Raw genomic sequence first — 13,644 nt, 5'->3', positions numbered from 1 at the left:
TGAAATACTGGGTCAGTATTCAACGCCTGAGACTTCCCATAATTCTGCCTGGATATAAAAAAACAACCGGGGTCCAAGTACTGAGCGGGGGATATGTTCTCTTTGCATTCTGGGGGAATGAAGTGCTGTCTTCAACCGTGTCATTTAAATTTTTTTTGTGAGCCCAGGCTGATGTAGCAGAAGACCACAGCTGCATTATTTTGGAGGTCAGTTGAACTGCTTTCAAGCAGCATTGTTCCTGTCTGTCTTCTGCCTCCTTACAGCATAAGAGTAAGTTTGGCATGGGTGCTATGGAAAAACACTTGTAAAAAGAAAAATGTCACATTAATAAAATCCATGCAATAAGATGGAAGGTTTAAAATAGGTTTTTCTGTTTGGTCTTCCTCCAAGACAGCTTTTGTCCAAAAAAGAAACCTCAAAACAAATGTAGCTACTTGGTAATGATAAATTCTAATATCAAGTCAGTAAAAATAATAACATATTAGCTAAAAGAGAAGCAACTGGTTTGATGCAACCAGTGTATAAAGAAGTAGTGCTTTTTATTTCTGACACCTGGTGTTTTGCTCTAATACGAAAACAATTTTTTTTTCAATGCATAGCATCAAAGCAGAAATGAGGTGCAAGCAGACAGAGGAGATAAGTTAGCACTGTGTTAGAAGCAGCATCTGAGTGTTTTCATCTAAGACAGACTGAGCTTCTTCAATGTGCTTCTTGGAAGTGCAGCCCAGACTGCAGCGCTTGGTCGTGGCCATGTTTTGCCTGATGGGTTCTAAGCTCTGCTTGGGAGAAGAGGGGCTAGTGGTACAGTCTGACTCCAATTCAACCCTGATGCAGGACTGCTTTCATTCAATTATGAAAAGATGAACTTTTAATCTTTCTATTTAGACCTGAAAACAGGTTCTTTTCTGAGATCCTACTGTGGAGGGTTTCAGCCTTGCGTGTCATGTTGAAAATCTTCTCATTTCAGAAAAATGAGTCTAGTGTGCCTTTCTAGAGGATGCATCCCTGACTATTGTTTGACCAGCTGTTTCTTATTGCCCTGGGAACAAAAATTCGGAGACCTACGGCACAAACTACTCTTATAATAGCCATAAGCATTCTGATTAGGTAATGTCCACTGAAAAAGAGATTCACCCTCAGCGTGACCCCTGACAGATTCTGTTTTCAGATGCAAGGGTGGGGGTTGTCTTAGAGAACATCCCATTTTATCACCCTAAGTCCAGTTGGCTTTCACAAATGTGAAATGCTGTTTTGCGTTCACAGTCACCACTAAGTATTTCACACACTTAGGCTCTCCCTTATCTTCCTTCTCTGTAGCATGTGGGCTTTTTCTCAGTGGCAGTACACTTGACTGAAGTGTAAAGAACCATGTGGAAATCAGTCTAAAAACAATTGCTGGAGGCGTTTCACTTCCTTTGCGCAGACATGGCACATCAGTTATCAAATGACAGATGAGAACAGTTGTTCTGACACTTTGATTCTTTGCCTTTTCATCTTTTTCCTTGGTAAGCGGAATTATTGTAATTGTCTTCATATGAAGACATTTAGGAAATGAAATTGTTTTAGTTTCTGTGTCTAGGTGACACAATTTGCCATGTCAACACAAGGAAGAATCCTCTACAGATTCTTTTTTTTCAGAAGGAGCTCTGTACCCTTGCTGACATAAAAAGATTGAGAAAGCCCTGTAGTGCTTACCTCCATCATACCATGTGTTCAGACCCAGAGCTGGCTTTTGATTCAGTTTCACACTTTCATCCAGTCAGTTTAAAGGACTTGATGCTTGGGGTATGCATATTCTTGCAATTTGCAGCCAGACGTTATATTGCTACTGCTTGTGACACACCTGGGGAAAAGAAAAGCTTGTGACTGAATAGCTAATCAGGCTTGAAGCCCCAACTCTTGGTTCATCCTCCTGGATTTAGTGAACTATGAAAAGCATTCTTTATCTTACAGAGTCTGTATGGTATTAAGGATAAATTGCATTTCAGCAAATATTTTCTTTCCAATGAGTAGGTTTTTTAACTTCATTTTATTCTTTAGAACATGATGAAATTGCACTTAGTTTTGATAGCATGAATTTACTTTGATTCCCTAATTTCTTGCTAATGTATGGTAACAGGTCTTGCAGATAGCAGAGAAGTAACCTGAGTTTAATTGCTTCATAGTTTGTCCTGTCTCATATCTCATTCTGATAAGCAATCTAAGAAGTACTGCCTAGGCGAAGCTACAGCTAGAAGGGCCTGCAAGCATGCTGGAGAGTAAGACTAGCATTCATCACGATTGCACTAACTGAAAAAAACATCCCAATAAAATGTAATGTAGTTCAATACAGATGAATACAAAATACCACTCTTGGGAATAATCAACTGCTAAAATAAAAAAATAACTGCTAACCAGTAGGTTACTAGCAAAGGATTTGAGAATTATAATGGTTCATAAGCAGAATATCAGTACAAAAATTATGTCAGTGGAGAAAGGGGAAGTGAAGCCCATGCTTGAATAGACAGGGGTGCTGTAAGTTAAGATTCATTTCTCTCTTCTTAGCACTAGTAAAGCTTTAGCTAGACTGTTGTGTCCAGCCTTCTTTAGGTACCACAGGTAAAGGAGAATGCTAGCCAGTTGGGAGAAAAGCCAGAGAAGATCAGTAGGGATGATTTAGAGATACACAAAACATGATGGGTAAGGAAAGAATTAAAAATTGCGTTTTTTTTATTTTAGAGAAGAAAAAGTTGAGAGAACAGATTATAAATCTTCCAATATGTAAAACATTGCTACAGAAAGGAAAAGTTTATTCATTCAGAGTGGTACAAGAAGTTATAGGCTTAACTGCAGCAAGAGAAATTTAGGTAAGATTTTAGGAAAATGTTTCTGAAGACAAGAATGGTCATGCATTGGAAAAGACCATGTTGGGAAGTGTGGAGTATCGAGGGAGAGAGGTTAGACAAACCTCTCAAATTATATGATTATGTCCTGTTTGTCCTAACCTAAAAGCATGCTTAGTGGCTATGTAATTGTTACTTGGAAAACTCAGTAAAAAGAGGGTGCTTTATGTAAGCACACAGCCAAGAAAGCATGAAAAGAGAAGCTTTAGGAATATTTGTGTTGTATGAAGCCCCACACTGAGTGTGAGTATGTGAGTAAATACCACCTCAGCCTCCAAGGTCTCTTTTTAGATGCATTCATACCATTCAGAAAATGTGTACTTTAGGTATTCAAGGTAGAAATCAATAGATAACTTGAGACACTGAGTCTTTGTGCAAGATGTCACTATTCCAAAAGCCACATGGCATTATTGTAGAAATAGCAAATAGTTTGTCACTATCTTTACTTGCCTCTCCCCACTAAACCTGTGATCTGAGCACTGAAAGGCTGACCGATATTTGTGAAATATAGATCAGACCTAAACACCAGAATGGCCAGATGTGGAAGAGCACATTCCACTGTCTGCTGCCAGTAATCTCAGTAATGTAGCTGCTTTGACTAACAGTTCACAGAAAGTATTCTCAAAACCAAAAAATGTTTGCTTACTCTTCTATTGTTTTTCTCATATGGTAAAAAGCCCCAAATGTCTTCTTGTTTTGGTGCTGTCAAAAAGCATGGACTTAAATGGCAAAGTAACCAAGGAAGAATGGCAGCTATTCCACAGTTCTGTTGGGTAAATAAACATTAATTTCCTATATTATGTAGTGAGTATATTATGTATTGTGAAGGCTCTTTTACTCAAAATACCTGCCTGGCTTTTCCCATGCCTACAAACCATGGCTGCCCTGCTAAAGATCCTCACACAGTTGCAGTATCTTTCCAGCTCCTTCCTCAACCTGTGGGGTCTCCTCTTGTGCTTCTGTTCCTCCAAATCTTACTTACACCATCCTAATGAGTCTGATGCCCTGGGATTGTTCGCATGCCAGTTGATTTTCAAGTGCTGTAATATTCTGGTGCATATGGCAATGCTTGTCAGGTGTGGATTCTGTAATCTCAGTCACTCACAGCATGAGAATCAGGATCCTTCTTGGCGCACGGGAGAGATTCTGACAGCAGGCAAGTGGCTTTCTTTAAGGAATAATGCCAGTGTCCTTGATAAGAATGATAGAGTCACAGGAATGAACACCTTTTCCAGTTTTTAAGTGTTGAGCTTTATGAATAGGTAAATATTCAATGAGAACTCCTGTAATTGCAATAAAACACCATACTTCCTGAATAAATTAGCTTTTCAAACAGCACAGGTTACAAGAATCAGTACTAATATTTAGGCAGATTTCACATCATAAAAACATACTGCATTCTCACCATAATTTTAGTCACTCTCTAATTATTCTGGCTATGAAGAGTGTATTGTCTTCACCTCAGTATTTCCAAAACGCTTTTTATTGGAGTTTCTGCCATTCTTCTCCTGTGCATTCCCTCTTCTAAGACTGTAGATGAAAATATGCTGTCCTGTCTGCTTGTAAACAGTCATATACTTATGTTACATACTCTTTTTTGAAAAGTATCTTTTGCATCTTGAATATCCAGGTAGCTACTGAATTCAGATGTATTTCTCACTTGTGCATTCATATCTCTGGCTAAGCTCAAGGGTTCCAAAAATAATATCAGGGAGGAAAACTCAAAAGCTCATTGCTTTTGTGGCTTTTTTCACTGAAGCCAGTTTTAGGCCGTATTGCCAATGATCAGTCTGTACTCTTAGTTCTATATTATACACATAAGCTGTGTGTGCTACAAATGATGTTTTCTTAGCCTCTCCATATAGCCTATTAAACAGTAGTTGGAATACTTCCATCCCTAAAGCGAAACCTTTGGCATAAATAATATTGTCATTTGGATAGGCTAGACATACTTTTGCAAAGTGACCTTGTGAAAATATTGTCTGAGGTATGACTGAGCCTAAATTATATGACAGTGAGGTAGTATATTCTGGTCCCTCTGGTATATGAGGTCTCATCTTGTAGCAGGGAAACCACCTGAAATTAAACAAAAACCAGTAGTGTGCATCAGATTTAGAGGTTAAAGTAAGCTGGGTTTGTTTTTTTTTTTTCATTGCAGACATTTATGTAAATTCTTTGTTTGGCAAAGGCAAACATTGCTTACTGTGGTTTTTCTGTCTGATGATTCTTTGTAAAATAAAATGATATGAAACACTAGAAGATGACTCTTCTACCTACATTATAAATATAAGTCAGTCTGGAATTAGTTGGGCCAGAATTATTTTTTCCTCTCTCTTTTACAGCTTTCTCAAATGTTTTTCTGTGTCATTCAGGGATAACTTGATTGTTTGGGTGCTCTAGATGACAACATCTTGCTCTCTATTAAAGCATGCATATTTCTGTTTCCCCTCAAGAGTCAATCATCTTAAAAACTGTCTTCCTAGTCTGTAGGGCAGGGACAGATGTTATAGTTGACTATTCCATTTAACAGCTCATCTCCCTGAATCATGATTCAGATGTTCATGCTTACTATACGATGTTACCAAGTCTGTTCTAGTTTGTAAGAACAAAATGGGACCAAACCATGCTCTATCATTTGAAATAAGTCTTGTGCTTAATGTGTAACCTATTTGGTTTGTATATTCTGTAAATGTAAGGGAGAGTATAGCGTAGCTGTAACAGAAATCTTTTTTAAAATGACTATACATACACTGACTGTTCTTTTCTGCTATCCCAGTGAAATAATTTTAGAGTTCAAAGGTCGTAATACCTGATAATACAGGTCAAATCATATGGGCCATTCACACAGTGAAGCTGCAGAAAAGAAGAAATGGGAAGGTGGCTTGTGAATCGATGTCTCTCACTGTCTGCCAAGAATGCAGAGAGGCACTAAGTCCAAGCAGGTGAAAGAAGTATCCTTTGATTGCCATGTTGTATTAAAATCTGTTTGACTCAGAATTTATGTCTGAAGAATAGCATACATGATTTTGGAGCCAAATTTTCAGTAACTGCTGCAAAAACGTGATCTTCCAGACTGTGTTCAATTTCAAGAGCTTCAACTTTTTAATGCTTTATTGCTGCCAGAATGAATCTGCCAAAACTATAGACTATCCTGGGGCTGTTCTGTAACTGTGCCCGTTTACTACTACAGACAAATCATAAATGGGAGCAAGTGTACAGCTTAAATAGCCTTATGAATATTGGACTGGACTTTCAAGTTTGTGACTCTCCTTGGCTGAGGATAGGACTGTCGTATCTTGCTTTGTTCCACAGCCAGTGCATTTCATAAAATAGAAACAAGAACAATAGCAGAAGCTCTTTATGTCAGGAGTCATTTTCTCTTCCATGTGATCTAAGTCAAGAATATTAGATTTTCCCTCTACCTTCCCTATGCTGCAAAATTCCTTCATTTAGATTTGGCAAGTTTATTCATAAGAATGCAACTTTTTTAGTGATACTTTGAGGTTTAAGAACAGATTTTTTTTTTTTTTTTCCCCCAGAAGAGGCTGTCTTGGTTGTACTCTCCTTTCACTTCTGTGAATTTAGAGTTGTTAAGGTAGGGTCCTTGTGCTTTAGGAGTAGAAGGTTACTATCAACCAATTTATATTTTAAAAAATGGAAAAGGATAGGTTTGAATTTTTTTGCCAAAAATTAGCTTTCAGACTTTTGTACTGCTTTGAAGGAGTACCAGATACCAACTGTAGGTTACAATCAGAAGATACTAATTCTATGGTCAGATTTTTCTGAGTAGCAGACACTTCACACTTCGCCAAGTAATGTCAGTTTGGTGTAACAGTCTCACATATTAGGTATTTCTATCAGCTTTGAGATTTCATCGTTTATGTATGACTTAAAGGTAGGATCAAGAGTGAACAGAGAAAGCACTTTTGGTACAGTGCTGTTTCAGTATGTATTTTGGGAATAAAAAGGGTGAGATACACAGAGAAAGTGTTTTAAACATAATGAAGTTAAAGTGTCAATTATAAGACTACTCACTGAAGTTTTGACTTTAGTTTTTTTGCATTTGTGGTATGTATAGAAAATACATATGCCCATCATAAAATGAAGCGTGGCTTCAGTTTAAGTGTGGCTTTTCTAAGGGTGTACAGATTCTCCTGGGAAGCCAAGCACACAGAGACATAAAGATAGTTTGAGAGGGCAGTGGTGCAGAGCCCAGCTATAAATATAGTAGCTATCCACTTCGAAAGGGCGAGGAGGAGGGTGTAAACCCTTCCTCTGGCCTTTCAGGCATGATGACGAGAGAGTGTGTGGTGGTGAAGTCTGGGGGTGGCAAAAAGCACTTCTTAACACGTCTGTGTGAGATGTGCAAGAAAGACCTAAACAAGTGTGCAGTAGCTTTTTAAACATACTCTTCCAATCTGTGTCTTATAAATGAAGGTGTAAAATCAAATGGAAAACCCCATCTGTGATGGATACTGAGTGGAAGAGAAATCCTGCCAAGTAAAACTCGCATTTGTTTCACAGTACTGTGAAACAGAAAATGAGTTCTGTTGTGACAGCAGCTGAGGTGCACAGGCTGTTGGCCATTGGCAGGCCAGGTGCCACCTGCCTTGGGTGCCTTGCAGATTTTGTGAGCAGAAGTTATCAATCAGAAAGCCCCACCGTGGGTATGAGGTTTCTGTCTGTCTGCATGAGGAGTTTGTGACTCGCAAGCTGGAAGGCGGCATCTGACCAGGAAACTGAAGGGGCATCACTTCATGGCATTAGACTGGGATGTGGTGAGCTTATAGTACTGGCAGGGCAGGAGTGTGTTATCAAGGGATGGTCATCCACATACCAAAATGGGATGAGAGTTGATGGACATGAGCATGCACTCACCAGGGGACTTTTTGTTCCAAGGTGCTGCCTGAGAAGGAAGGTAAATTAGCTGTTGAGCTGAAGCTGGGTAATGTGGCTGCTAGAAGAGGTGTCCATGGAAGCAGTGACAGCACTGCAATAAGGCAGCTCCTCCTACCCAGCCTGAAGGACTTCACATGTACACTGAGTAGCAGGGAGAAGCAGGGAGCTGGAGGCTGCTCTTCAGGGTAGTGATGGATACTTGTCACCAGTGCTCCCAGTCGTCCTCAAGGAATTTCCGTGTCATCTCTTTCCAATGTATGTCCTGGCTATATAATGTGCTCAGCCTCCTGTGTTTAACTGGTGACATTTGGTAGGTACTCATGGTTGGTCTAACACTCTACCCCAGGACAAGAAACACCAGGAGACATGGTCTCACTTTTCAGTTTATGTGTGTCCTCTGTGCTGTATATACTTCAGCACAAACCTTGTAATTGTAGCCACTGTGTGATTGGCTCATGTTTTCTTACAGTGAAAGATGTACACAAATACCTACATCTTTTACTGAGAATATACATGTAGGAGTCCCCTCATCTTCTAACGGCCCAAGTCTGTCATCATTTAAATAATGACAGACACACATGTGTCTGCCAGAATGAGGCAGAGTCTGGAGCTATCCATTCTGTCTGAGGCTAGTTTTTATGTTGCCAAAACATAACTGTCTCCTGCAAATTGGAGGTCCTCTAGGCAAAAGCAGACAACATTGGTGCACGGTTATTTTAACCATTAGAGTTCAGACACCCTTCTACTCGGGAAGGGAGGCAGTGTGGGAACAAACTCTTCCCAAACCTGCGCACGCTGCAAGCCAGGAGCTCAGGGAAAACTATGTAACGTGGCATTGCAGACTACACCCCTGAGCAGCCTAGGCGTAGTGGCTATTTGGCAGAAATAAACCAGCTTCAGTTGTACTTCAGGGGTTTTTTTAGCTCCAAAGCAGAAAGGGCACATTGTACTAGCTGTTGGCTTCACCAGCAGGATTCATGAGGCAAGCCTTTAAGCTGTTCTTGAGGATCTTGCTATTACCAGATGTGGCCTAGAAGGACCTTATCTACTTGAAATACAGCTGGTCCGGAAACAAAAATGTCAACTTTACCAACAGAATGCTCTGTGCAGGGATGTAAGACTTTTCCCCTACCCTTTCTTTTTATTTAGTAAAGTTAAATTCCCTCTAACAAAATGAAAAGCCCCATTACGTGGAAGGCAGGCATGACTGTCTCACAGACTGTCGACACTGGCTCACTGTGTTGGCAGCAAAGCTAATGTATTGAAATTGTAATTTAGCTGCCACTAAAAATAGGTAGCCCTGACCTTTGTGCTCTAACTCAAAATTCAGTCATAGTTTGCACTTACACCATTTTTAACTTATTGAAATGAGTAATCAAAAAAGCAGGTAGTGGTGGTGGGGACGCAGAGCAGCCCCTGCGATTTTAAACAGTGACTTTTTCAGACGAATTATTTAGATGCCAGCATTGTGGTGTGCACCTTCAAGCTGTGTGATCTGTGCACATAATTAGCATCTTTTAGGAAGGAAAGCTTCACAAGTAATTGTCATATCACTGGTTTTGTATTAATAGTGCATAGACAAATGTTCCTAGATACATGTTACATTATGCTCACGTTTATACAGATAGGTGAGGTGCTAGCCACCAGGGTGGAACATGGGAGCTGCTTAATAAAAAGATTCAAGAAAATAGATTCAGTGAAAATTTCACTACCATAGAACAAATTCTTTCTACAGCCACAAAACCAGTTGTTCTTTCAGTTTTCTGCCACTAACCTAGCATAAGACTTCTGCTTCATGGAGAGGGGGACACCTGCCCACATTGCATTTCCCACTTTCCCACTTGCTTTGCAGTATTGACAAATAAAAGGTGTTAACTGTGAGCATGCCTATTTCATAGGCTATAAAAAATATTGCATTCCTGTAGCATTCTAAATTTCATATAACCATAGCAACATCAGATGATGACTGAAATAGGTTTGAGTTAAAAGATGCTTCTGCTAGCCTAGCAGTATGGGAAATAGGTTTCTCTGGCAGGATTGTTACTGGCAGTACGGGGGTGCATACTAGTTGTTTCAGAGAAGTGTCATCATGTCATCCTCTACCGTTGAGGTTCTTACTTTTTGGTGTTGGGCTGAAAGACAGTTACTTGTGAGTGTGCGTCTGACATCAGGTTTTCATAACTCTCCTCTAGACATCTCTCTCCTAAATGAAATGCAGAACTACTTTTGCCTTAATGAAGTGAATAAAATTCAGATACCTGAGCCCATTTCTGAGTCTTTGTTGATTAGTTGAGATCATCTGCCTGCTAGTTGTAATACATTTGTAATGTTCTTAAAGTGTATGTATGTGACTCTTCAGTGCTAGGAAAGTTTTGTCACTGAGTTGAATGACGACAAAATAAGAACAGGGATGCCTATTAAAATTGCCTTCCTTAAAAATGGAAGGTAATTTTATTGCATAGGCGTGGTTTCTTTCCTACAAGCACAGTTTTGTTCTTTCCCTAGGGAAGGAATAAAAGCAGATCCTTTTCTTTTCTCGAAGAAATATTGATTAGCAGTAACACAGATGAACTGAGGACTCTGAGAGAAGCTTATTCCATGAACGCTGTGAAATACTGTGTGAGGCTGATTAGCCCTGAAGACTGGTATCATATGTAACAATCACCTGTAATTATTAAAAACTGTTTAGCGGCTCTGTGTTTCTGGGCAATAAGTATTATAAATTATTTTTATCACATAGAACTGATAACCAAAAAAATGCTTGAATTCATTTATTGGTACCATTTCTCATTGATATTCCCTCATGGAGACTTCTGCTTGCACAAGGCTCTGTGCCAAACCCCTGGGGCACAGGACTGATTCTAGTCACAAGTAGTCCAAATATCTTCACAAACCATGCAGGGCATGGTGCCTCCAGCTGTCCTCATGAAGGTAAAGTGGATTTTCCATTCACAATCACAATAAAATTGAAGGGGGTTTAATCCAAATGTCCTTACTCTTAGGTATGGGTTTGGTACAGAGCAAAATGCAAATGCCAGGGAAGCTGGTCCCAAAGCCGATTTAAAAAAAAACCTTGAAATCAAACCCCACTTCTTTTCCAACAGGCTTTCCTCTTTTTGTACACAGATAGCCAGCCTTAGTGCAAAGCACATGCCAGCTTACTACTAGGGACCTGGTCTTGATGCAGTCAATGTCCATTACACCTGAAGTGATATTCATTAGACATAGGCGTCTGCTGCTTGGGGTAAACGTCCTTCTGCTGTGGCCAGCCCTTGTGCTCTCCTAGCACAAAGCATAACAGTGTAGTACTTAGAATTAGCTTGAACAGGCAACACATTTGGTTCCAACTGTAGCATTAATTACATAAGATATATTATCTCTGGAAAAATGTTTACTGATTTTCAATACACACTTCACTTATCAAGAAAATGTCAGCATAGAGTTACTCGCTTGTTCTTGTAACGTTATCAGTCCTGTGTATGCAAGGTTGAGCCTTTTGAACTACTGAGCAGAGCCCTAAAACCCGAGTTAAGCTTTTATCCCTGTGCTTGTCTGGTGCTTAAAAATGGAATCATCTAATACAGCACACACAGAGCTGCTGCAGGTGGTTGGCAGAAAGATGCAGCTTAAAGGGGTGTTAGTCAACTTGCCCATTTATTGGTTCATGCATCCTACTTTAGCTTACAGGAAAAATATGTAATTAGAACATTTTTCTATTACAGGGGCAGTAGCTCTCTCCTGGAATTGATGCTCAAGTTTCTTTCTAGATCTAGCCCTCACTTTCCCCATGCTGACCTCCTCTGCCAACACGTGTGCACACACACTCACTCGCTCTTCCTCCCTCCCTCCTGTTCCCCATCAGAATGTCATTTCCTGTAATGACAGTTTTAAAATTTTCTCCACAAACAAAGCAATGAATAGAGACAACAGCATGTGACATTCTGGATTTTGCCAATAGCAGCCTGACAGAAAATGACTTAATGATTAAAAAACTTTGACTCACTAGTGAATAGCTTACACAGTGAATGGCTGTGTTTAAGAATGTCACCCCTCTTAACTTCTTTACACCATGGTACAGTAGAATTCACTCAGCCTAAGAGGAGGATAATGACAGCTTTATACAGGATCTCACATCACACCTCCAAGTTTTCTTCTTATCTTAAAGGTTGCACTGCGCATTAAAGCAATAGTCTGTATTAATCTAACCTCTGACATTTGGGCCATATTAACCCACCAATGCAGGTTTATGTACCTCACACCTCAGACCCTATCAAGAAATTTGGCAGTGGCAGCTTGATAAGGACACCATACCTTACTGAACTTGTTCTAAAAACAACATCAGCAAAACCCTCCTCTGGTCCCACTTTTTAATGACCTTGCTCACTTGTGCTCACTCTTCTTTAGCTATTGCCCATATGGGTAGTCCATGCTTCTGTGGCGTCAGAAACGCTCTAAGGAAGAAGCATGGAAAATTCCCATTTTTCTGTAAAAATATTAGCACCCAGGGCAGGGGGGGGAAAGCTGTGGAGAATCTATAACCTGGAAACTTGAGCTTTTCATTTTTGGATGGTAAAATAATTGTTTAAACCACGGTTATGTTTTTAGTAAGCCTGTTCACATTTTTTAAAATTTCTGTACTGGACTAATTAACAAACCAAACTTCATTACCAACTACTTTACAGTGAAAATTCTACCAGAGGGATGCTTATGGTACTGCAACAGTTTAAGCATCCTTTATAATACATTCAGATTCTGTTTCTGTGGTACAGTTAGTGAAGTAACACTCCCCAAATTGTGTATTATCCCAGCTTACCAAGCTGAGATCTGTATTGGAATAATATTTCCAAAGGAGAAAACAACTAAATTCTCAAACTAAACTTAGTTTGTTTCAAGAAAGCTGGGACCATTCTAAGGCTGCAAGTGCATCATCTTAATTCTGTGACAGAGTGGTTCAGGCAGACAGCGTTCACTGCTGTGAGGTTTATATGCCTTTTCAAAAAATAACAAAAATAATTAAAATTATACTTCAAAAATCTTAAAAGCCTGCAGATAGGGTTTCTGTCTTCTAATTTCACCCGTACTTAGACAAGTTCTTATTCATTATGTTGAAAACTTCTTGATTACCGTATGCTGATGGTGACTGTTACAATTCAAGTACAGACGAAAGTCATGTCAGCTGTTTTATTAAATACATAATTCTAAAAACCTTTAGAGAGCTTGGATAATGAATGCACTGAGAGCACTTGACTGCACAACTTAAGAAACAAATGATAACTCTGCCTCAAAACTGCACGACAGGTTCTTGAAAGATTCCTTTTCACACTTCTCCAAGATATTTTTAGGAACTAGAGCTTACAAAAAAGCCAGTGCTTTACTGCAGTCACTTTTCAAGGCAGCTCTGGCTAGCTTTACATTCTTTTTATCGCCTTTCCTTTTTTTCTCTCATTATCTTCTTGCTTTCTTCTCTTCTCCTCTTAGTTACAGGATTCCGTGGATCATAGATCTCAAAAGTGTCTTCATCCTGCATGCTTGCATCTTTCACTTTTCTGCTTCTGTCTTCAAACTGAAGTACATGTGACATCCTACAAAAATAAAACACAGCTCAAACTCAGTGAAAGAACAGAAAATTATGATTTGTAATTATGAAATGCATTGCAAGATTTTAGCACCATGGCTTATTTTTGTGCACAGCAAAAGGAATACAAGTTTTGCTGGTTTTTTGTTGTTGTTGTTTTGGTTTGGTTTTTTTTCTTATTAGACCCTAATATTACAGGGTAACCAATTTTGTGAAGAGCCATTTTAAAAAACACAGGCAGAGTTTGCTGTGATGGATTCTTATGTCATGTACTGAACTTTCCTGTCT

The 13,644-nt window shown here is 39.4% G+C and overlaps 1 protein-coding gene across 1 annotated transcript in view; it reads right to left on the bottom strand.

Moving 5' to 3' along the window:
- Positions 1-13,200: 13,200 nt before the first annotated feature.
- The window catches only part of CWC27 (CWC27 spliceosome associated cyclophilin), a gene marked incomplete at both ends in the record, with an annotated part of 118,155 nt that continues 117,711 nt past the window's right edge, over positions 13,201-13,644 (bottom strand). Inside the window, one exon of the mRNA XM_082012851.1 lies at positions 13,201-13,363. Coding sequence (XP_081868977.1) covers positions 13,201-13,363 — 163 coding nt within the window. The remainder of the gene's footprint in view (positions 13,364-13,644) is intronic.

The sequence above is a fragment of the Phaethon aethereus genome (genome assembly GCF_964289735.1).
Source record: "Phaethon aethereus genome assembly, chromosome: Z".
Taxonomy (NCBI): domain Eukaryota; kingdom Metazoa; phylum Chordata; class Aves; order Phaethontiformes; family Phaethontidae; genus Phaethon; species Phaethon aethereus.
The sequence above is the reverse complement of the archived record's forward strand: the minus strand, read 5'-3'. Positions and strand labels throughout refer to the sequence as shown.